The sequence below is a fragment of the Haemaphysalis longicornis genome, unplaced genomic scaffold (assembly GCF_048455015.1).
Source record: "Haemaphysalis longicornis isolate Haplotype H1 unplaced genomic scaffold, Haemaphysalis longicornis Haplotype H1 scaffold_1, whole genome shotgun sequence".
NCBI classification, from domain to species: domain Eukaryota; kingdom Metazoa; phylum Arthropoda; class Arachnida; order Ixodida; family Ixodidae; genus Haemaphysalis; species Haemaphysalis longicornis.
This window is the reverse complement of record NW_027526203.1, coordinates 442,997,128-443,023,113: the sequence shown is the minus strand read 5'-3', so window position 1 is coordinate 443,023,113 and position 25,986 is coordinate 442,997,128. Positions and strand designations below refer to the sequence as shown.

The 25,986-nt window shown below is 48.4% G+C and overlaps 1 protein-coding gene across 4 annotated transcripts in view; it reads right to left on the bottom strand.

The window, feature by feature from the left end:
* Positions 1–25,986, bottom strand: part of Trio (trio Rho guanine nucleotide exchange factor) — a 230,230-nt gene that overhangs the window by 87,718 nt on the left and 116,526 nt on the right. For all 4 annotated transcript variants that reach the window (XM_077687543.1, XM_077687540.1, XM_077687542.1 and 1 more), the window contains exon 36: positions 8,722–8,912. In XM_077687543.1, the coding sequence (XP_077543669.1) occupies positions 8,722–8,912 (191 nt within the window). The remainder of the gene's footprint in view (positions 1–8,721; positions 8,913–25,986) is intronic.

Below are 25,986 nucleotides of genomic sequence, written 5' to 3'. Positions count from 1 at the left end.
GGGAAAAAAAAGAGAGAAAAGGGCAACCTTAAAGAGGCCATCAAGACAAGATGTACTTTTTCTTAATTTGAAAGAAAGCATAGGTGACTCACTCACTCCAAAGCTATAGGTGACTAACTCAACGCAACTGAAGACACCAAGGACTTCCCAACAGAAAAACGAAGGAACATATCAAAACTCGCACATTTGGCGCAACAAGATGCCAGCAGTGACGCAATAGAGGTAACACTGGGGCTCTCCGATTTACAGTCTCTGCATGACCGCGCATAGTCCGAGGATTCTTCACGCCATGGAAATGCACGCGAAAAACGAATGCCGGATTGCTGCTCGGGGAGACCGAGAATGGTAATCGAAGAGCCCCACTATATTCTAGTACACTATAGCCCCACTGTCAACTGCCTGTAAACATAGGTGAGCGGTAAAAAGCTCAAAGGCTCACGGGTACGTCGTCTGCTGCCGCCACTTCCGGTTCGAGGTGTCTCCTGCCCTCCCGTACGCCGGCGGCTTTCAGGCACGTGTGTGCGTGTTGTTTATTTGTCACAGGGTGCTTGCCTGTCAGAAAAACCCCTAGTAGGGTCAATCGTTATTTATGTTATTCGCGTGAAAGCCGACGGCGTACGGGAGGGCAGGAGAGCTCCCGAACCGGAAGTGGCGGCACTCCGCGGGAGAAAACAACGTGCCCATGGGCCTTTGCGCTTTTTACCGTCACCCATTCCATAGAGTTTCATACAAATAACTAGAGGGGAAACTGGCGCTAGTGTCAACGCGAAGATGGCAGCGGCGCTTACGCTTCAATGGGAATGATGGGTATTTGTGGAACCGGATTGCGTAGGATCGAAACTGGCTTATGGCTGCGCAAATTGTGTTTTTTGACAAAAAAGCTCTCATTGCCCGACTCTCCGTTTACAAATTACATGGCAAACAAGAAAGTTAGTGACGAAAAACCGAGTTTGTACGAAATAAAACCGCGCGTTAAAATAAAAAGCAGACGCGGAGTCGAGGGGGTTTGTGGAGCAGGTTTGCCATTTTGTGCCAATTACAGCAGGACGCGGACTTCTTTAAAAACTACTTGTAAAAATTTCGGCGCTGGTGGTTTGTAATAGTAAGAAAATTTTTATGCTCATAAGAAAAAAGAAACCGATTACCTTTGGAGAAGTTATATAGTGACATACATCAAGCTGCGTTCCTATCAGCCGCCGGTGCTGCTGTTTTACGCCGTAGGAGCCGGCGTTCGCACGAAAGGTGTGGCTGTTCCAAGTGATTCGCAACCGTCGTCAGCTTTGACCAGTTTTGCAATGCATTGCTCTGCCGAATGAGCAGCGCCGCAACTCCTAATTAGCAGACAACTTCGCCGCACAGAGCGCCGTCATTTGTGTTTACATGCTCGCTCTGCGGCAATGCATTGATAACCCACCCAATTCGCAACTCTGGTTATAAAACATTTCACTCAGGGCGGCGTCAGTGCACGCGAGGCATGCATGTTCAAGGAGAAACGTATTTTGATCACTCCTCCCAACACCCCGCCTAGGCAAATGCGTTCATGTAAATCCAAAACGAAAACGAAACTGCCTGCAATCCATTGTAAGTTCCGCGAGCCATCAAGCGCCAATCCGAATCCACAACTACCCATCACGCCCATTGAGGCGTACGATCGCAGCGCCAGTTTCCCCTCTAGTTATATTGTAAGAAACTCTATGACCCATTCAAGTGACACGATCGAGCGGAACTAGCGGCCCCACTGCAGTCGCACACTCGTGTTTCTCAAAGCTGGCTTTAACCCGCTTTCGCCAATCGCACCAACCGCGTTCGTTATGAACCGGCCAGAAAGTTACTGGCGAATAGCCACTGCATATGTTTTCCCGAATATCCAAGACTATTTGTTTCAAGTGTGCAGTAAAACTAGTAGCATTGTTATCAAAGCGGTCTTTTCAATGAGCCAACCTTTATTTTCTCTCTGCAGCCCCTCTAACTTAAAGGAGCCATGAAGACAAAATACAAGTTTATTTTATTCGAAAGATTTTGTGTTTTATAGTGCCCCCAACGCTTGCCCGGATGCAAACGATGCTTTATTCACTGAGAAATAATTCAATTGAAGTTAAAATTTTGATTTTCCCGCTAAACCGTGCGTTTTCCTGGTCTGCAATGACATCACAGGAACCGACCGCTCTGCAGCTTGCAGCACAGCCGGACTCGACTATCCTCCTCCCGCGCGGCCCCTCCCTCGTTTACTGTTAGTCAACCTAGATGGCGCCACCATACCATGGCAAGCCGTTTTCTGCCTTTGGTTTGTTTTTGTTCAGGGAGAAAATAGTCGCTTCGTGAAACGTAGTGCCCGCTCGACAAATACGGTCACGTAAGACACCCTTGCTTTCGTCAATCGGCCAGTGTCGTCTAAGACAAAACCAAAGCCCCGCAGTCCTGTGCAGCTAAACCAAGCATAGTGCGCGCAGGACCAACAGCAGTACGCATCGGTACTTCTATAGTTACGTGTGCTTTCGTCAATCGGCCAGTATCGTCGGAGACAAACCCAAAGCCCCGCAGTCCTGCGCAGCTAAACCAAGCATAGTGCGCGCAGTACCAACAGCAGTACGCATCGGTACTTCTATGTTTAGGTAGCATTTCGGCTGGCGTACCCGCAAATTTTCCCGACATTTTTTCACGGAGATACCACGGTTGCCAGACCAGGAGTGCCCTCCCCTTTACGGACTGCCTTTACGGGCCTCATACGTTAGTAGTACCTCCCCTAATGATGACGCGAAAAAAAAAAAAAAAAAAAGAACGAACCTTGGCCCGAGCCCGAGCAGGGGCGCGAGCGTGCAGGGGTTTGTAACCAGAGCGGACTGACAGATACGCGACCTTCACGGGCCCCAATATGTTTGTAGTGCCTGCGGTGAAAACAATGCGGATAAAAAAACTGGCTCGAGCTCGAGTCGTGTGCTTTCGTAACTTCCACGGTTTGTCCCACGATTCTTTATGCTTTAAAAATATTGTGCCGTAAAATTAAGCGCAAATAGCCCTTTCGCCATGCCTATAAGCGCTGCCTAATTTGCGTTTGCTTTCGCCGACCTCCGCCAATCGCAGAGCTGGCTCGAATGACATCATAGGTTCAGTTGCGGGAAATGAGCTAGCGGGTCGCATGACCATTCCTTTTTTTCCGAATTATATTGCTTATTTGAGCCAAGTTTACCTTAAAAGTGGTGTCAGTATGATTCTAACGAGGCAATCTTTGAATGAACCAAACTTGTGTTTTCTCTTTATGGCTCCTTTAACTACTGTACCACACTTCCCTCCCCCCCCCCCCCCCCCCCCGCTTTGCTGAGCCCAAGGTCGCGGGTTCGACCCAGGCCGCAGAAGTCGTTTTTTAGATAGTGGCGAAAAACGTTAATGTACTGAGACTCCGGCGCACGTTGAAGACCCTCATGGGGTCGCAATTAATCTATAGCCTACCACTACGTCGCGTCATATTGCCCACGTGCACAGCTTCGGCGCATACAAACCCCAAGTCCTCTATTTTTAACGTTGACACGCCAAACGGATGGATAAAAAAAAATGGCGGTACGAAATGCCAAGTGCGTGCCGCGGTGGATGGGCTATGCTAATTCCTCGAGAATGGGAGCTAAACGCCATTATTTTTATGCTCCGTTCCTATGATAACCACGTTCACGCTGCCTTATTTACCGCGCATTACGACTGCCACAGCCTAGTTTGCGTAATCCTGAAGGGGTAAGTGCTCCTCGCTCTATGTCCGCAAACTAACGCGCGAACGGGTCCGTTCACCGGAGTGCGGCACGGTCGTTGCGCTTCTTCGCCCACGCGCTCTGCGACGCATTTTCGGCGCCCTGCTCAACGCTTCCCGTGACAAGCAGCGGATACTTGCGGCTGATGGCGGCAAAATAAACAGTTCCCGCGCGCAACCGCAACCGCACTCGCAAACAAACGATCTCCTTTCTGCCTTGCGCCAGAAAGGTGGCAACGCGTCGCAGCGTCGACGGATGCGCCTTCCGTTGCTTCAACGGCCGCGCCCGTAAGCATTCCGCGACCGCCTCTGGGAGTCCCGCGAAGTCTTTGTATATGCGAACGCACGCTGGCAGACCACCCCTCTTTCTGACGTTCCCCGCCCCCCGATCGTGTACCAACTTCTTTTTCACAGCACGAAGCTGTAGGCTTCCGTATTTATTCAGACTCAAGCATTTCGGCAAAGCAGCGCTTTCAAATACACGACACCGTACTCCCCCTCCGCGCGAGAGCCCCAAACACTACCGCCTTCGTCCCCTGCTTTCACGGAAGCGCGCATCTGGAATTAAGTGAGGATGACATCCGTGCGGTATTTTGAAAAGCAGCACATATGTTACAAGGTCACCTGCAGCGCGTGCAAACGACAGCGGACGGCAGGTCGGCGGAGACTGCGAAGAGGCGTGGGGCGCCCGGCTGCGCGAAAAGACCGCTATACGACTTTCCAATACTGCCCCCTAATGGTGTAATCAGCTGCAGCTAAACAAGATCAGCAGAAACGTGGCATGTACCTTTCGCCCGAACAAATTATTTCAGCGTTATTAAATACCCATTAAATACCTTTTCCAGCATTATCAAATACTCATCATTTAAACAAATTCAATTATAATTCTTGTACAACCGCTCAACTGGAAAAGTTCTATATACATTGCTAATTTGCAGTGAATTGTGTGGCTATGTATGTTCATGCTTACTATGTTAGCATGTTTTTTTTTTCTCTTGCCATGGCAAAATGATGGAGTTCTATGTCCCCAATTTGTAAACACACAACCGTGCGTGGTTTTTCTCTTAATCTAGGTGCTTGGGTTAATTTCTCCTTCGTCCCTCGCTCGGCCATGCATTTTTTTGTTTTTTTTTAAGTGCCCTATCACTTGTACTTATGCTAGTGCATATATGTACAGTTCTTTTCCTTACGTTTCGTATATTTTTGCTTCACTTCCGTCCAGCTGCTACAACTTACACAGGTTGTAAGGGCCAGTCAAGTTGCTTATGTGCAACTTTTTCCCTTTCTTTCCGCATAACCTTGTACAGTTTATGAAAAACAAACTATTACTATTACTAAGTAAGGCCGGGGTGAGCTATTGCCGCAACTTTCTAATAACATTAAAGAATGATGTCATTTCACGCCTAAGCCAACCGAACTGCATGACACGCCGTTTTTTTTTTTTTTTTTACGTCCACAGATCACGATATGTCTTTTGCGTCGGTAGTCTGAACATAGCCTAACTGAACTAATACCAAACGGCAAGGCGCTGAGGTAACTGACACACAACGTCATCAACCTCACGGTTAAAATGGCCTGCTCCCCGCGCTGACCAGCCTGCACCCGGAGGACCAGCAACGCCTGATCAACCGGGCCACCCGGGCTGCGGAAGCGCGCGGCTTCCTCAACTGAGGACGCCACCCACCTTCTTTCTTTCTTTTTTTTTTTTGCTCAATAAAACGTTTTGCCTCCTCCTCCTCCTCCCGCTGCTGCTGAATGTAATAAAAGTGCTTAAATCACGCCGCTTATTAGGAGTACTGCGAACGAAAGCCGTCAATCATGATCAAAATGGTAGCAGCTCATTCGGACAGGAGCGGCGGCAGGCACTCGGTTACTATCGGCTGCAACCTTTAGCTTGCAAGTTGCTGTTCTCGCGCCCGCGCTGCGCCACAACTATCTTTTGATTGCCGCTCGGCCATTTCAATAAACTGTCTATGACAGAGTAACATGTGCAAGAAATGAGGAGTCTTGTTTTTTCTCTTCGAAATCAGCCAAATCCAGACACCGAACCTAAGTCCGATAAAACTGTAGTGACAAGAAAAACTAGGCAACTTCCCCCTGGAAAACAGCCTGCAACAAAATAGGTCAGATAACGCCAGGCGAACGTGTGCGCAGATCGTATTTTGTATCAAAAATGAGCCAGATCCTGTTGTGGAACGGATCAAAATGAGCCAAATCCATTGTTCCCGATTCGAGTGTTCTTTTGGTTTGACGTCATACAACCAACATGGTAGCCTCCTTGCGAGTTCCTGCCTGACAGTCCGAGCTCTCAGGCGGGATGAAATAATTACTTAAGAAATTAGTAAATAATAACTTAAAAATAGCTGATTAAGTAGCTACTCACTTTTTAGTTACCTGTGGCCGTAAACTTCCCCTAGCTCACATGTAAAACATATCACATTATAGCATTGACAGGGTTGCATTAAGGTCCCGTAACAGTTTCGCTGTTTCCTCAAATTCTGTTTGGACGGATTTGACTAATTTCCAAAAAAGAAAGAAAGAAAGAAAGAAAGAAAGAAAGAAAGAAAGAAAGAAAGAAAAAAAGAAAGAAAGAAAACCCTGCCCAAATGTAGTATACTACCGATATGACGCTTTGAACTGGCATCTCCCTTCGAGACAGCTTTCAATGGCTGATGTCCCATGGGTTCAGGGCGGCGTTCGCACCGAAGGCTGCCTGCAAAGGATGCTTCACCACAAGCCCGGGTGTAAAGAAGGAAAGCTACCTTCATGACGGACGAGTGCATGATGCGGATGGATATTTCCTTAACACGAAAGTGTTTTACTCCGAAATTCACGAAGACTTCACTTGCGTCATATCCGTCACGGAAGTGACGCCAGTAGAACGAAGCAAGCCACCTGTAAAGGGTGCACCCCTGCACACAGGGTCTTCTTGCGGGGAAGCAACCTTTAGTATTAAAGAGTACGTTACACTTAGGGTTGTTCGTTTTCTGGTTTTATATTTTAACACGAAAGTGTTTTATGACGGGATACACCAAGATTTTACTGACGTCATATCCGTCACGGAAATGACGCCAGTACACCTTTGCCGAGGCGACCCACCAGCAGGGCGTCGCTCGCCAAGCACACCCACAAGACAGCCGCCGGCCCGCAAATCATGCTCAGCAGAAGATTTCGCTGCACATTTCAATTTCGTGTTTTACCGATTCCTATGACAGACAGAGGAATCAACCACAGTTTAAATTTTACAGGATGCCTGACGATATTTGGTGCAAGGAATAAAATTGGAAACGCTTAGTTGCTCATAAAGACAGTAAATCCTAATCATTCCGCGTAACATGAGCCACACACCCTATTTTTATATCTTGGTTAGGTAACAAATAAAGGCTCTCCCATAAACTTGCGAACAGTCCTGCCTTGCGAAGCCGAGTCCGTTCCTTCCACCGGATTTTTAATAGCGGAACTGCAGTTACTAGTCATAATGTGTGCGGCGTCATCCAAAAGTTGGACATAGTTACTCCCACAGTTTACCACGCGCGTGAGCACGCGCCTTACGGGGAGCGCCCGGCGTCGGTCGTCCAGGCTTGCGCGTGGCCTTCGCAAAAATGCCAAGTAAACAGTTCACGTGCGCCCGCGCCTCAGCACAAGACAGGTCGTGCTACAGACGCCCAGTTCACGAAGCCGGTTACCTCCCGTTCTAGCGCGTGCTGACGCGTCCCACTTCGGGAGAAATGTGAAATCCTGCGGACCCGCCACAGTCATGCACGAGGAAGACGACGATATAGATGGATATGGCGATGACTACTACTACAACAGTGAAAAGCGACGATGGAACATGTAAATAAACAATTTCAAACCTAATGCAATGCGTGGTGGTGTGTCTTTCAGTGCTTACATAGAAAGAAATCCTGCGGCTTCGCTATGGTTCAAGCCTTGCGCGACTTAGTAAAAGCTCCGCCAATTTGTTTATTTATTTATTTCATCCCTTCACCGATGTAACTATCCTTCTAGTTCCGTTTCTCTGTAGACATTGTTACTATGCAGTGGTCAGTTCTCTGATTACTTCTTTTCTTAGCTTGAGCTATGATATGTTACACTCGACTTTCTCCATAATTCAAGACGCTCGTTTCCTAGCCCTAAGCATCACTCGTGTCATATGTTTCATTTCCATGGCTTGTTGGGCTGACCAAGTTTATTTCCAGGCGTTTAGTAAGCCGCCAAGTTTCTGGCCCATAAGCCCACTTCAGCAGTCCGCACTGGTTGCATACCATTATTTTCAGTGACGCAATTCCAGGCCGGATTTCGTTCTCGTGACAGGGATCAGTACCGACTTGCCCTAGATAGGTATATCCATCTGCTACCTCAAGCATGTCTGTCTAACATTTATTGCAATTTATTCATATTCATGTTCAACCCCCCGACGGAGCTCTGTGAGCGCCGGTAATGAAGCATCCTGTGCAGGTATCCTCCAAACTCACTAAGCAGTACAATGTCGTTTCCAACTCTCAAGTAGCTATTCTACACCGAATCGTTTGCCTGGATGCTCCCAGCCGAGCTTCCTAAATGTAACCTCTAGACAGAATGCAAACAATTTTGGAGAGATAGTGCCTCCTTACCTGACGCCCTTCATGGTAACAAATTTACCCCCCCCCCCCCCCCTTTTTATATTGTAGAATTATCCTTCCCGCGTGCGTGCTGTGCGCGCACGTGCAGCAGTGCGGTATAGCTTCATCCACACACCGAAAGAAAAAAATGTCCCGTTCCTATTTTTTATAAAGTGCCGCGAGTGAAAACCTGCGTGGTAACCGTTTTTGTCTTAATCAAAGGTTACACAGTTTCAAAAGTGCTATGGGACGCTGCACATAAAGTTCCCGACTCAAACTTTTAGGGAACCCGAAAGAGAACCCGCAGGTGGGCACCAATACGGAAATCGGCTCCCACGAGAAGGCTTCCCTCCGTGCTCTGCTGGGGGAGAAGGGGGGACTCACCGGAACGTGCCCCGCCGCTTGTTTCCCGGCGAAGGCAGCGGCGGCACGGGCGCGCCAGGGCTGAGGTCGGCCGGCACCAGCTCCTGGCGCCTGCCGCCGGCGTCGCGCGACGCCAGCGGGACGTGCCACTCGGTGAACGCCGGCTCGCCCTGGCTGCCGCTCGGGGTCTGGTCGTCCGGGTCCGTGCCACCCTGCGCGACACGGGAGACACGACGATGACCCTCCCACCCGCACAGCCAAGGCGAGAGACCCGCTCAAACGGTGGCCTCCTTTGCGGCCCACGGGAAAGGCCTGAATGGGCCCGCACGAAGACCGAAAAGGCGCAACTGCGATAATGCGACAGCTTGACGGCCGGAGTAAAGAAACCAGTGTGCTCTTGAAATAGCGGCCAGCACTGATTGCAATATATAGGCCGGCTGTTAGCGGATCTGCGAGATAACAGCGGCTCCGTCTCAGCATGTGTTAAACAGCGGAGCTGGGTAAGCTCGAGCTTTCTCCGCGAGGAACAAAATTATCATCACCGTTAGCAGAAAACTACCATATCATCGGTGAAGTGGAGCGGGAAAATGCGATGCGTTGTTCTCATTGTTATCGCGCCGGTCGGGGCGGGAACAAGTACAGAACGAGGCGCACGCTCAGTTCAAACAAGTTCGTCAAAAAACAAATAAATACTAGCCGCTGTTGGCAACATTTCTCCCACCAGTTAGAAAAAGAAACACAAAATAAAAAAAGGGGGGGCACATTTGGCAGCATTGAGCCTCGGGAAAGGTCACTGTTTCACGACGGCAGCGAAGACACTGCAGTGCTTTCGTCGCTGCATGGTATCATTATCTAAAGTTTTGGCGCGGGCACCCTGCTAACAGGAACAAAACTGTCCGTGTAAACAAAAATAATAAAATTCTGTATTTGAACTTTGATAACATGCGCTGAAACCGAATTCTTACACTCTAGCCCGCATGTTTCGACGCTTTTCTCCCGCGATAGCTTTTTTTTTTTTTCTGTCACAAACACAGGATGATTCGATCGACACAAGGCATATTGGCTGTGCCGGTGCCCATCTAGCGCTCCACACTGCTTTTTCTGTAGCCCTTTCCTAGCTCCCAGCCTCCCCACGACGCCTCGCGGTGCCCGTGTTTTCGTTTTACCGGACGACTACAGGCGCGTCTCAGCAGCTCACGGCGAAGCAATAATGGCTGCACGAACTTCCCAACCCCATTTCGCGCATGTTTTAAATGTTTGAAGAAACGTACGACCCGAAACACATCAAATGCGCGCCGTCTTTTCTCACAGGCAGCCGTGGGAAAATCCGCCGGCTGCGCCCACTCATTCCTGAGTGTAACGTCACTTCCGACCGTCCGTAATGGCCGCCCTTTTTTTCCCAGTTTCGGTTTGAAAAGAGCGCTTTTGATCTTCGTTTACGATGCAGCGACGCATATATGGGCCTCCAAATTTTCCAGGAAGAAACTTTTAGGGTAATACTACTGGAAAATAGTCAATTTAGGGACCGAAAATTTCGTTGCAGTTGGCCTTTAATCCGTACCTCGGCCAGGAATTGTTTCCGTGCGCAACGCCCTCACATATTAAAATAAAACGTGGACACTTCAACAAAGTCCGAAGTTATTTAATACGACGAGGAGAGTAAAAGTATTTAAGCTCGAATCACCTGACTTCTTCAGATGACTTCGAATGGCAGTGCTCGTTTAACAGTCTCAAGTCATTCAAGGAAGGGTGTAGAAGAGGGGTCTAGGACATTTCGGTGCAGGACATTTCGGTACCGGACATTTCGGTGTACTGACATTTTCGTGCGCAAACTTTTCGGCGACCGAATTATCTGGTGCTTGCCTGTTTGAGGCAGCCGTCATATTTTTATTTCTGCTTAACGTGGGTTATGAACAACTTTTGATTGATGTCGTTCGATCTTGGTCAGCTATTTTTAGAAATTCAGCCTTTATATATATTTTTGTTTACTACCTCGCCCTGGGGGCACCTGTTACGCAGCGAACCTACTGAATTCTTTAACACAGGTTTCGTTTTTCTTTTTTCATTTACGACAGGTTGTTAATTTATCTTCGCTTTTTTTGCGGCATGCAAATCAGCTAAGACAATTAACCGGTGTTTACGATGGTCTAATGCCTTCGTTATATCATTTTTAATTACATACACTCAAATTACATAAATTACATGCAAACACTCAATATCCAAAACATAAACATTCGGTAGCCCCAAAAATGCAGAAAATCTTTTGAAGAGTATTAGGTAGGCTGGGCTGTCATGCTAAAATGAATTTGCAGACACTGTTCTCGCCAGCTTCTTTTTTACGGACAAGCTAGGATATTGTCGTGGAGGAAGAACGGGCCTCTTTGAAAGCAGCCGCAGCTTCCATATCTCCTCAATGCTGATTAAGCGCATACGGGTTGTGCATAAAAATACCACCTATTCTGTTCGGGAAAACCAACTTTCATTTTATGTTTACATGCTTACATTCACCTCATTTTAATTGCTTGTCTTAGCAGCAACCCCCCCCCCTTCCCCCCATTCCTGCCTTCAAGCTTGAATCTCAACCAGATTTCTTTTTCAGCTATATTATTTTCGGTTTCCCCTGAAAATCTTACACGCCTCGCGGAGTTCACGGTCTCCGAAGCGTCACCCCAGTGATGCATGAAAAAGCTTTACATTAACCATAAGCTCACAAAACATCGCTCCTTCCAGTGACGCTGGTGACGCCACGCGGAATTTGCCCGAAGCCGGGATACGGTGATCGGCGGCCCGATCGTTCCGGCGGATGCGGCCGGAGGCATCCGCGCGGCTTCGCAGAAATGAAAGGGAAATAGTAATAGAAAGTACAGTAATCTAAATTGCCCCATAAATGAGCGGAAAATAACAAGCGTTCGTAACAAGCGTATAACTAACAAAAAAAATCTTCTTGAATACCAGTACACAATTAACAACGCCCCTGTTAGCTTAACAAGTAGCTTTAAGTACCTCGGTGTGACAATTACTGGCAACCTCTCCTGGTAGACTCATGTTGATAATATTTGCGCTTCGGCTAGAAGGAAACTGGGACTCAAAAATAAACTTAAGCACTCTCCAACCAACCTCAAATTGTTGGCTTACAACACATTAATTCGATCGCGCCTTGAGTACTCTTCAGTGGTCTAGGATCCGCACACAAAAAAAGATATCGGCAAACTCGAGCAAATTCAAAGACAAGCTGTTCGCTTCATCTATAACCGCTATCAAAGGCATGATTCATTTACCACACTCATGCAGAACAACAAAATTCCAACGCTGGAATCTCGGAGAAGAAGCAATCGACTAAAATTTCTCGCCGATCTCTGGAACCGCAAACTGTGCCTTGACCCATCATTATATCTTACCCCTCTTTCCTCCCGGCCTACGAGGCAATACCACCCTTTTAAATTTACCCCCATGTTCGCCCGCACAAACGCGTATAAATATTCATTTTTCCCGCGAAAAATATCTGAATGGAACAATCTCCCTGCCACTGTCTTTACTTCGCCGAATCTGCATGCATCAATTGAGCAGCTTTTTCATGCGTAGTAATATTGTGTTTGTAATTTTTGTTGATGTTTCCTAGAGATTGTATAATTACTTTTGGCTGATATATTATGTAATCACTTTCCCGCTTCTGCTTGGGCCTAATCCTGGCCTGCAGTATTGTCTAAATAAACAAATAAAATAAATAAATTCTATCAACTTTCTTGAAGCTATAAAAGCTGCGGGTAAATGAAAAAAGCTTTGAACCTCATCGGTGTCTGCTTGCTGGGCGCCGCTTTTGTAAGCTCTTTGTATGACCTCGTGATAGTCTTTTTCGGATACTATTTACATTCTTTGCAGCGTAATATGTCGACCGACCTTCGCTTATGCGTTGCTAAATTGGCTCAGCCCCACTGCTTTCAAACATATAAACAGCACAGGCTGCCCAATCCGCTTGGTTTTATTTCATTAAAGAAACAAATGAAAACCTATTGCACGCGAAGGCGAGAAGCCAATGTGGTGATGCGCTTATTAATTCATGACTCAATATATAAACAATTATGTTGAAGCAAGATGTTTTAGCAATGACAGTAACTTTGGGCGTGGTAGCTCAAATTCGAGCTCTTGAGTACATTTACATGGTAACCCCCGTTTTTATTTTCGGGATAAGAATCGACGGACTCATAAAAATCTTACCGGTAGTCAAATCAGCATAACGTAATTTCATCCAGGAGATTTCTCTTAAATTAATTATCACAAGCAAAAGGCGCAACTGTAAATTAATGCTTGTAATTTTCATGTGCGCTTCAGTACCGCACGCCAGTGTGTGGTACGCACGCGTAAATACGTAGGCTAGTATATATATTTATCATGTAATGCTGACATATTCGTATGTCTACCACTCGACGAGACGTAATGGAAGCCTCGTGTTCACGGTTTTACTGCCCGAAGTCACAACTAGCTTTTATACTAAACCCAAGCAAAACACCGCAATACGCACATATCGCCGGCGCACGTATGGTGCGCATGGGCTTCTGCTTAGCATGCCCACAGAAAAAAGATGAACACACCTGAAGTATAAAGTACACTGCAATAATGTCCCAAAACTTAGCGCTGCACATTCTACAGCAGTTTTCCCAATGCGGCGGGCCACGGGAATGTTCTCAAACCATTTCCCTGCGGCCTGAGCCATGCGCAGCGGATTGCCTCGCACTCGGCGCAATTGTTACACCGCACCAGATAACCTGAAACGAACCGAATGTCATCTCGCCTTCAGCGACGTACGCCTGTGTTTATTCTCCAAGAAAGTAGTTGTTTCTAGCCGGACTACGGGCTTTTAGGCCGCTACTGATGCTGGCGCGCATGCTGCTTCGGGGGCCCGATCAACTTCTCGTCCGTCATTGCCGTTTTCCGCAGCGCCACCTGTAGGGGCTGGAAAGAGCGGATAACGTGCAACAAAAAGCCACTGAAAAAGTCACTGAGGACACAATGGCCAGTGTTGTTGGCGCCTGTCGCCCCATCAATGAACAAGCTTGCTGGCTACACCCTTCTGCGCATCGCGGTCATGCCAACGGCGCCCCCTCTCCAGCTGAATCGGTCTTTCTTCGCCTACTGTCGCCCCATCGGCAAATAACCCTTCAAGTCGCGCATGTCACGAACACCCCAGACATTCCTGGCTTTCTTCCATTATTGGCCGCGAGGCCCACCACTGGAGAGGCCGGCGCTGCGATCGTTTTGACGTCACTTGTAGGATCACCGTTCCTATCTTGCTGCGTAGTTGGCTTGCTGCGAGTGGCACTTCGCTTAGGAAGCGCGTTCTAAAAGTATTTTCGTGTTAATTTCCTTCGTTTGAAGTTAATTATCAGTGCAGTTCGATCGTCAAGTGCAGTTCGACCTCATGGGGACTTTAAAACCGTATCAACTGTGATACATTATGCGCTAACACCATGAGCGTGGTGGTGTATGACATATGTGACCGAAGCGTAAGCAGCGGCTTGTTTCCCGATCAACAATGTGGACTACGAAGATCGCCCAGTGAAGTTTCTAGATTTCCCCTGTTTGCAAGAAATGTATAAAGCAGGAAATCGTGAAGCGCTAACTGCTCGCAGAAGCACACGCACCCGCCGTGCCTGCCCGCACGGCCGACGGTGCGGCTCGAACCGACGCAGGTCGCGCAGCAACAACTTGTCGCCGCTTTTTAAAATCACACAGGTCGTGGAAAAGAAGTTCCAGATTGGCGAAAGTGGATGTTAGTGTGATGAAAAATTCTGACAGGCAGTGTCATCAGCTGTGGTTGTCAAAGCGATGCTCAAATATCTGCCGCGATTTACGCCGACCGGCCGCGGAGGTCGGTCCCGGCAGCGCCGGCCCGTTCGCGCACGGTGCGGCGAGCGGCCGAAGAGTGGCTATGCTTGCGCACAAGAATCGGCCGAGGCCGTGCAGGTATCTTGATCGTCGATCGCTTCAACAGAAATCACCGCGCTTACAGAGTTCCCAGCGTGGTGAAACGTTCTGTTAGGGAGTGTCACTCGCAACTCTAACGGCGATGAAATATCTACTGCGACGCCGAGCCTAAAGTTGCCAACATCGATTGATTGATTCTAGGGTTTAACGCGCCGACGCAACGCAGGCGATGAGGCGCGCCGTAGTGGAGGACTCCGGATTAATTTCGACCACCTGGGGATCTTTATCGTGCGCCGAAATCTCGTACACACGGGCGTTTTTGCTTTTCGCCTCCATCAGAAAAGCGGCCGCCGCGGCCGGGAATCGAACCCGCGACCTCGTGCTCAGCAGCGCAACGCCTTAGCCACTGAGCCACCGCGGCGGGTAGTTGCCAACATCCGATTACGTGCATCCGAAGCCGGCTGCGAGCTGTTGGCGAAGGCCCTCCCGTCGCGCACGCGCGTGTTGCGTTTGGGTTCCTCTAACTTCTTGGGGGCCACCAACGCTCGGTTCTCCCATTCTAAATCTCCCCATTACCCGAAATCATCAACGACGTGTTTTGCCTCGTACGCAGCCTCGCCTTCTGTGAGCAGTCGTGAGTTTCGAAATTGATGCTTGAGAAAGGCCGGCTCATTGTAAACATACAAAACACGCTGCAATTATAAATTACCACGCCGAGCACCTAGTGAAAACTAAATATAGCCTTGTCCAAACCCGCTCGAAGGCGTTAAAAGCTCGCGTTCATACCGTTCATACATTGCGGACAAGTCGCGAAAAGTAAACATCAGCCGTGCAGAGTACATGTACAGGCTACGGCAGTGATCGTTAATCAAATCCGGGCATGACTATAAAAACATCGTACGGGAAATAGGCACTGATTAAGCCAAACTGCAGACCATAACAATACTTTTAAGCATGTGTGGCGAAGCAATCTGATCACCGTTCTCGCGTAGTCATTCATTTACCAGGCAATACGAGCAGTTCGCGCGGTGAGATCATAAGTGAGCGACGCGTTTCCATCGCTGTTACAAGGTGTTTCCTTGCACACACATGTCCCGTCACAAGTATGTCATAATGAATTTACAGCGTACTTTTCTCGGCATCAGTTGCATCGTCCTTGGCGTTAGCTGGCTGCGTATACATATGTAAGAGCTGTGGGTCGCGATGGTATCAACTACCTAAACGCGGCGGTGTCGCCGGGAACAAGCGAGTCGCCGATTGCTTGCCCGAATTATTTGGTTTACAGACAACTTTTTTGGTAATTTGCATCAAATCCACAAGGATGGTGCGAGACAGTGGCCAAAACCACAACAACAACAAAAAAAAAAACACGCTTCCGCATACGCACGGGAAATGTGTTGTAGCAGACGACAACACGATTCGGCGTCCTACAAGTGACGTCACTCGTAGGTGGCGCCACGGTATGTCCTCGAGGCCAATATGAAAAAAATTGAATAGGCTGGTTTTGTCGAGAGCTGCGACAGTGGGGGATCCGGACATTTCGGTGTAGGTCATTTCGGTACACCGACTTTTCGGAGCACGGACTTTTCGGTGTAGGACGTCTCGGGGCGGTCATTGCGGTGTACAGGCTTTTTGTTGCGCATTAGAGAGGTTGTGTGAGCTCGTGGTGAACGTATAGCTTTTTCTTGCATCAATGCGGTGACGCTTCGGAGGCCTGTAAGGTTTTCAGGGGAAACAGAAAATAATATGAGCGTGAAAAAGAAATATGGGAACAGGATTGAAACGTGGAGACGAGGGTTGTGAGGGGATGGGTGGAGGCTGGGACAAAGAATTAAAATGAGATGAAAGTACGCGTGCAAACATAAATCCTTAATACGGAAATGAGTGGTATCAGTGTACGCACAACCCGTACGAGCTTTATCAGCTGTTTTCAAAAAGGTCCGTTTTTCCTCCACGACAATATCCTATAGACCTATAAGTTGTTTGTAAGAAAAGTTAGCGACAACAGTGTTTGCAAATTCATTTTAGCGTGACAGCGCAGCCTACATAAAACTTTTCGTAATATTTTCTGCATTTTTGGGGGGAAACTGAATGTTTGTAAAGCAGCTTTCTTGCGATAGTGAAACTGTTCCTTTAATTGAAAGAAAACTACATAAAAATGCGTTAAAACATGGCAAACACTGCCGAATTCCCTTAGATGATTTGCGCGCCGCAAAATATGAGCGAATATAAATTAACGCCTTGCCATAAATTAAAAGATATATATATATCATGTACAAAAGAATTCAATCACTTGGCGGCATTACAGGTGTTCTCTGAACAAGGTAGTAAACAAAAATGTACAAATGTTAAATTCCTAACAATAACTGGCAAGAATCAAACACGTCATCAATGTAAAGATGCAATCACTTCGCTACATTATGGTTCATCACTCACGTTATGCGGAAATAAAAACATAACGGCTGTTTCAAACAAGCAAGCACCGAAAAGTTTGTGCACCGAAATGTCCTTGCACCGAAATGTCCTTGCACCGAAACGTCCGTGCACCGAAACGTCCGTGCACCGAAATGTCCCTGCAACGAAATGTCCGTGCACCAAAATGTCCGCACCGAAACGTCCTGCACGGAAATGTCCTGCACCGAAATGTCCTAGACCCGCGACAGTGGTCTTCAAGTTTTCGACGTCCAGTTTACGCGATGGAGAAGAACAAGTAAAACCCTTATCTCTACCAAGGGGGCCGGTAACCGACGGTGCTCATCCCTCCCTACCCCCACCTATAGTAACGCCACTGTAGGTGCGATCGTTGGTTTGTTTTAAGTTCGGAGCACTTTAGGCGCTCGCCTTGTCGTCGTAGCTCCGCTGAACCCAAGTAGAGCAACAGGGCGTTCCGTTGTAGCGCTGCTGTCGCGGCGTACCCCACAGGCTTCGAAAGCCAAGCGGTTTATATAGTCATAAGCTTTCGAAACCCGTGAACCGCTGGCGCTTGTCCCACATCTCCCCGTTGTTTAGCGCAGAGAAAACTATACGTACATTTGAGGCAAAATATGCGTAATAAACCGGCAGCGCCCGCGTTCATTTAGTTAGGAACGCTCGTTGGGTTGGTTTTTGCGATAGTAAGCGAAAAAAGCGGCCGCGCAAGAAGAAAATGGCGCGTTCTAAATGACGCAGAAAGGCTCCACGCGCAAGAAGAAAATGGCGCGTTCGAAATGGCGCAAAAGAGCTCCAGCATAGGAAATTAAAGCAAGCACAGAAAGAACAGAACTCCCACTGGCGCAGTTTCAGGCAGGGGGCGCGCGAAGGCGGGAAATTTGAATTGCATGGGGTGGTAGCAGTGAGCGGATAACGGCGGTACAGCCCATTATGGCGAATCACTGCTCTGCACTTCCGACAGCCTTCACATTAAGTGGAACGGCTTTATTTTTAAGCAGAACCGAAACCGAATGCAAAGAAGATGATATCAATAGCGAAATAATTAAAAGCGAATGTACACGCGCTTAAGCCAGCTCGTTTCCTTTCTTTTTTCGCGGCGGTTTGGCGAGGAGGGGGCGAAGAGGAAAGATTGGAATGGACTGAACGCAGCAGCATCTTTCAGCGTTTGGGGAAGTGAAATTAAAGCGCTTCGGTAACGCTTAAATTATTACGGTAGTTCACATAATGAAATAAAATAAAATGTCAGAATAATAAAAAAAGTTGAACGGAAGTAAATGAACAACGTTAATTTTTAACATTGGGTTTTACGCGCTAATTAATGCTCCGCCGCAGTTAAGCGTTCGCTTCCGCCCACGGCGCCGCAAATACAACTCTCGAAAGTGAAATCATATCAACTGACTAAATTACAATATTAAAGCTAAAATGTTAAAAGAATGCCGGAGACATCCTGTGCACCGAAATTTCCGCACCGAAACGTCCTGCACAAATGTCCTACACCGAAATGACCGGATCCCCGCAGTATCTGTCGTCAAGCGCTACCGCGCAGGGCCGTACCCAGCGGGGGGGTTTGGGGGTTCGAACCCCTCCCGAAATATTTTCCAGGCAGAGCGTAAGCAATACTTACTGTTGCTTTCGGCAAAACTACCCCCTTCCCGAAACCCATAACCCCCTCCGAAAAACATTTCTGGCTACGGCCCTGCTATCGCGCATGTAATGCTTGGCATGAACACGGCGATATCGATGCATATGACGATGACTACTACTAGCACAGTGCAAAGCGGAGACGGAACATGTAAATAAACAATTTCGAACTTGTACAAATGCTGGTGATGTGTGCTTCAGTGCTCATGTAGAAAGAAAGCCTGCAGCTTCGCGATGGTTGAAGACTTACGCTACTGAGTTCAAGCTTCGCCAGTTTTTTAGGTCACCTTAGCCTATCAACACGGTGATCAATCGGCCGATTCTTTCAGCACGACGCGAAAAAGAGGCGAACACGGGGTGCGTCTAGGCGGCCAGGTTTATGAAATACGCGTCCCGGCCCAGCAATAATTACCCATATGCTTGCGATACATAATGCCCTGTCTGTAATAGAGGGGGAGGATTGATAACAATGGAGCACGGCGTTGTCTATACGCCATTTCAATCCAATCCACGCAACTTTCCTGTCTTGCAGCTTTGAACTTCTTATTACAATTTAGGCATTGATAACGTGTTCGGTACTACCAGCACAAAGCATTTGTTTGCCCGGAGCAAAAAACTACAGCTCTGCACATGCCTAAATTTCTAGACCGTGGCTGGTGCATATTACGACAGACCAGGTCTGGCCCGATATAGATAGATTGATTGATGATTGATTGTAGGGTTTTAACGCGCCGACGCAACGCAGGCGATGAGGCGCGCCGTAGTGGAGGGCTCCGGATTAATTTTGACCACCTGGGGATCTTTATCGTGCGCCGAAATCTCGTACACACGGGCGTTTTTGCTTTTCGCCTCCATCAGAAAAGCGGCCGCCGCGGCCGGGAATCGAACCCGCGACCTCGTGCTCAGCAGCGCAACGCCTTAGCCACTGAGCCGCCGCGGCGGGTCCGATATAGATAGAGTACTAGCGGGCAGCTGGCCGGCCCGACCTGGGACCACAACCCCACGGCCCGGGCCCGGCCATGCCAATTGAAAAGTATTATGAAAACAAAATATTTTTTGTCCTTAAAAGATAGTTGCAAGTTAACGGGGGAAAGAACAAGGTAAAAATGAACGAAGTACACAATAAGATTTCGAAATTTCGTACTCAAGTGAGCACGCAGACGGACTACATACAAAAAGTGTTTCGAAATTGCTGTGAAGGAGATTGTCCATAACTTCTGCCACGCCTGTCTTGGGGAAATTTTTCGTCACGGTGGGTGGGCGTTCCTTCTACTTCCGGAACTACTGTACTGCGTGCTTCCGTGTTCTCCTCAGTTAATCCAAAGAAATGCAGTTCCTTCTGACTCTTATGATATTTTTTTTTCTAGGCATGTTGGAGACTAACTGGCCTGCCGTGCGCCCACATGGGTCTCAGGATCATGCAATGAGCCCGCATTTAGGCTGCGTCGTCAACGTGTAGGTTCCTGCTATTATAGAAAACCAAACTATCCCTTCTCTTTACCGCGCCTAACGCTGACGACCCGGCCGGACCTAAGCATTTAAATTTCGCCACAAAGGACGGGCGCTTTATTCCTCAGCTGCAGTTCTTTTTTCTTTACTTGCACGCAGGGAGGCACAACCTTCTTTGCCCCCCAAGCGGACCGAGCTCGCACAATGTCATGCGGGGCTTTCCTGCTCGTTCCCACTAAAAGGGCCGCTCCCCTCTCCAGCTCGAGGAGAGGGTTTTCGAGGCAGGGGGAGGCGCAACGCGTGGGAAGGAAGACAGGGGTTCCGGACAGTTGGATTTTGAGACAAGGGGGAAGCGGGGCGGGAAAACTGCGACGGGGGAAATGCGACACGGGGAGGCGTGCTACCCCCGTTTCTTACGCACCAATCTTGTAGCCGAGGACAATTATGCTGGCACTACATGCGAAGTAACCACAGCTCCCTTATTTGAGTCAAAAAAGCTATCGCACATCCCCGGTTTCCCCTACGCAAGCCACGGTAGTCCCGAATGGAATGGAATGCGCCGCTAGAATTCTGGCGTTGATAACGCTTGCTCGTCATGCACCGGTCTTGCAGACAAGCCACATTTTGCTAACACTACAAGCGATGTAGCCCGAGCTCCCATACTTAACTCATAAAAAGCTATCGCAAATCCCCGATGTCCCCGATGAAAGCCAAACAAGCCACAGAAGAATGAGCGCTTTCGAACAGAAACAGCTTGCAATTTGTCTCAAGGCAACCGATTACCGCAAGTTCAAAATAAATTGATCGTTTTCTGCTGAACGGAATGACCCCAGGCAACAAGAAGGACAGGAAACCAGGACGCTGCCGCCCGCTTTGCGATGCTTTCCCGCGCTGCGTCGACGCTCGCGTCGATGCGGGACGACGTCGACGCGTGAAAACGCCGGAAGTACGCTGCGTTAGGTTGGGCCTTATAGCACAAGCCAAATTATATTTTCCTTGGCGCATAAAGGAAGCTCTGTCATTATAGACACAAATGCTTCTTTAGCTGGCCATAGACGGGTGTACGCCTCTAAAAATATTATATTGTCACGTGTTCCTTAAAGCGTGAACCACATGGAGCGTTTTCTGCTCGCGAAAACGCGCCGCGCACGCCACAAGCGCGCTGACGCTGCCGCGGAGCCACCCGCACGCTTAATTACGTGCCCCTAACTCCGCCGTGCAAAGCTTCTGTAAAATAAAGACTGTCTTTTTATATCTAAACTCTACGTCACAGAGAAAGAAGGAAAAACCACGACCCCAGTGAGCGGCAAATGTGAGACCAACTGCGGATGCTGCGAATTCACAACGGTTGAACTTGCGGCACGCTGCCGCGGTTCCCGCTCTTCCCGTTCTGACTCCCGCTTTTCGGTCTGGCCCCCTGCGCCTTCCCGCAAGCCACTAACCGGCCTAGAGATGGGCAAAACGGCTCACTTCAGTGAGCGGCTCAGAAGGGCCCAGTTCACTGAAGTGAACCGGTTCGTTTGAACGGCTCAGCGGTTCATTCAAGTCTGTAACCTGTGTTAAGCAAAATCTAAATTACTTAATTTATATACGGAAACTTTCCCTTGTTATGGAGACCATTCTTGACAGCATCCGGTGTATTTGTACAAAAAAAAAATTGGCTGCATCGTCATTACAGAAGTTTTTTGTGTCTTCGCGGTATTTCAAGATCACTCTCGGTCGAAATAATAACAAAAAATGTAAAGTTTCTGTCAACTTTATACCTCACAAACACTAGTGATCTGTGACTCGAGAAAAAAACGATACAACAATGTAATTTTACGACATGAAATGTAGATTGTGGTTTATGAACACTTTACTTTGTTTACCCGAAGTGAGTGAGCCTGCTCAAGTCCTGCAGGCAAGCAGGCTGATGATGATGGTGATGATGATGAGCCGGCTCCGCTTTGCAGGCACGTGCCCACACAATTCGTCCAGAGCCACCTGGTTCAGTACGGTTCTCTGATCGAGCGAGGAGCCGTTGAGCGGCGCTTCTATGGGAGAGCCGCTCTTCGCCGTGGAGCGGCTCCGATCTTTTGTGTGGACGTCGAAGATCTTTTAACACGAAAACGTTTTATGCCGGTACCAGTATATTCTAGGCACTATAATGCCGGGGTACACAAACCTCACCTACGTCATATCCATCACGGAAATGACATCACCAGAAAAAGTTTCGTTGGCGCGGCGGCGCTGGGATTCGAGCCCACGATCAGTCTGGCCGCAACTGGAGGCGCGAAACGCTCTGCCAACTGAGCCATGAGGTCATCTCCGAAAAGCTGTATGAACGCGCTTTATGTCCTTCCGTCTAACTCCTCCATTCAGATGGTGCTGCCGTCTAGGAGAGGTGAAGCGAAGTAGTGCGTCATGGCGCTAATGAGCGCCGATAGTTGGCGCTCAGATTTTTTATTCCCAACAGTACATCTTTTAAATCCATTGTATCTTTGCCTGCACGAGAAACCCCAGAGCGGGCCAGCATAACATCATCTGCTCCTTGCCCCAAACTGCCGACGTTGGGGCTCCCGTGACGTAGTACGACGCGTTGGCTGAGGTTCGCGTCATGCTGCCCGGGCGCGTGGGGATGGTCATTGGTGAAGACCTCGGCCGGTCTGAGCGCGCGCGTCCACATCGGCATTGGTGCGACCATAATGGTGACGTCACGTGCGCCCCCCTGTCATGGCGGCCGCTCGGCGTTCGTTTTATTACAGTGGCTAGAATAGGAAAGTGTGATGACCGGGCCGTCTCCCGCGTGACGCTGTAGGAGGAAAATCCAGGTGGCGCTGTCGCACGATTACACGTTCGCTGCGACGGCGGCGGAATATGGAGTACGAATATATTTTCTTTCATAGCTATTCTACGTGGTCGCGCAAACTGAGATGCAATGAATGTCGAATTTTAAAGTACTACAATCGAAGTTTGCAACCGACTGGGCGCACTTTGACAGCCGAATATAGCCGGCTGGCTCGGACACTTCTGAAGCAAATCAGAGAATTGTGGACTGGTAACTAGTAAACACGCATTTTATTTTCGATGTGCTCGTTACAAACAGACAAAAACTACTCACTTTTGGTGAATTTCTCATGATTCGTCCATAATTGCAAAGGCTCGAAGCCATCAACTTTCTTTGCTCAATGGGCCTTGCCTTTTGCTGCTATTTCTTTGTGTGTGTGTGTGTGTGTGTGTGTGTGTGTGTGTGTGTGTGTGTGTGTGTGTGTGTGTGTGTGTGTGTGTGTGTGTGTGTGTGTGTGTGTGTGTGTGTGTGTGTGTGTGTGTGTGTGTGTGTGTGTGTGTGTGTGTGTGTGTGTGTGTGTGTGTGTGTGTGTGTGTGTGTGTGTGTGTGTGTGTGTGTGTGTGTGTGTGTGTGTGTGTGTGTGTGTGTGTGTGTGTGTGTGTGTGTGTGTGTGTGTGTGTGTGTGTGTGTGTGTGTGTGTGTGTGTGTGTGTGTGTGTGTGTGTGTGTGTGTGTGTGTGTGTGTGTGTGTGTGTGTGTGTGTGTGTGTGTGTGTGTGTGTGTGTGTGTGTGTGTGTGTGTGTGTGTGTGTGTGTGTGTGTGTGTGTGTGTGTGTGTGTGTGTGTGTGTGTGTGTGTGTGTGTGTGTGTGTGTGTGTGTGTGTGTGTGTGTGTGTGTGTGTGTGTGTGTGTGTGTGTGTGTGTGTGTGTGTGTGTGTGTGTGTGTGTGTGTGTGTGTGTGTGTGTGTGTGTGTGTGTGTGTGTGTGTGTGTGTGTGTGTGTGTGTGTGTGTGTGTGTGTGTGTGTGTGTGTGTGTGTGTGTGAAGAATTCAAGCATTTCGACGTTCGATTCTGCTCGACGTTCGATTCTGCTGTTAGTGAGGCAATTGAGCTTTAAATGCTTCTTCCTTTCACGAAAAGGCATGCCTTCTCCTTTTTGAATGCCTTTGTGTAAAAGTGCAGCTAGAGGACCAAAACGAATTTGATAGTAATGGACGGGGAGAGTGGCAGGCTTCTTCAGTATGTCAGATGTTTCGTAAATACTTCCAATGTCTGCAAGGGTACGTGTACGGGCTTTGGCTTTATCCTGCGCAGTGCGACACACGCTGTAAGGTACGGTGAAGGGCGAAACACTCGGCGTGTGGTTTCCCCCATGTTTCCGAAGGACAAGTTCTTCACAGAAAAGGAGCATGGGCCGGGTTCTTCAAACTCTGCACTAACAGACGAGTCACCATCCTTAGCGTTTTTATTGCTGGGTGGGGCTGCGGGTGCGCTTCTCGCTTGACACTTCCTGCTCGGGGAAGTTGTTTGGGTTGGTACTTCGGAAGATTGGGAAATTGCGTGGGCACAGCTTCCGGGGGCAACCGAGGCCTGCCCCTGTAGATTGAGACAACTTCTCCGTTCACGGTATGTTCAATGTGCCGGGAGATTTACCTTACGTCGAAGTGTAGCTCGCACATAGCGGTGTTTTCCTTGAGCCGCTTCTCAGTACGTGGTATTGCTCGTCATCGCCACTGCGCCAATATAGACGCGCGTTCTTCGGAACGCCACACAACGACAGTTTCTTTTTGCAGGACTTGTACACCGTAGAGCGGCCCGGCACAGAATTGTGGCTCTGCTTTGGCGGCAGTTAAACCTGCTACGGCACAGGAAACAAGCGGTGCTTCTCTCTAGTCAAAGCAGCAATCGCATTGCAGACGATCCGCGCGCGCCCCCTCGCGGATCCCTATCGGCGGCTTCAAAGCGCCTCATAGGCGCTGCATGCGCCGCTAATCACACTTTCCTATTCTAGCCACTGTAGTTTTATCGAAACCGAAACTGACATAAATAAAGGACGCCCTATATGATTGTTTACGCTGCGCTCGACCGTCTAAAGTGTCATTCTGTGATTAGTGGGCTGGTAGGCACCCATAGCAGCGAAAAAAAAAAAAAAAACGTAGCATAAAAATTTAGCGTCAGTACTTCTTTAACGCTGGTTCAAAACAGGCAAGTCGGTTGCTAACAACCGACGTCCCGATCAAAATGGAGAGCCACTATTAATCATCATTATCATTCAAAGTGTGCGGTTCGCGCCATTTGTTTGCGAACATGGCAGAAGAGCCGATTGCGGGATCCTCGCGCGTACGACGCCTTTTTGGCGATTCTGTTGCGTCTGAAAGCGACGGAAACCGTCCATATATGTATGGTTCAACAGCCCATTTCGTTCTTTCTTTACTCATATTTACTGCGTTTCTATATATGCCAAACTTGTACAATAAATAGATACAGCTGTGCCACCTGTGCCACCCACGGCAACCAGAGTTATACACGATCCCGTCGTGTTACGTTACGAAATGAGCCGGTTGCGCGGTGAAACTTGCAGCATGTATACCCATACCGTTACTGCAGCCAACATTACGAAACCTTTCGGAACTCTTGGGCTAAGCGCTCGGCGTTCTCAGGCTCTTCCCCGCGTATGAGAAACAAAATCGACAACAGACGAGAGTAAATCACACGGCCGGAACAACAACGCAACCGGAATAGACACCCAATTTTTGGGGGGGCTACCAGGTCTTAATATGACACAAACTTGAAACTTCACTTGACTTTAAAACGTATCTACACGCTATCACAAGTAAAGGAGCATCCCAACATGATATCTATAATAAACACCAATGAATCAATTTAACTTAGCCACCACGACACGTTTTTGCTTTCTTTTCGTAAGGCATGAGGAGACCACGTTAGGCGAGATACGGCCTTTGGTAACGGTGTAAGCAGAAACCATCACCAGCTTTTTCTCAAAAGACAGCCGGTAAAACTATTAAAGAATGTGGTTGATCCTTCTTTCGTAGGAATCTGTAAAACACGAACCTGAAAC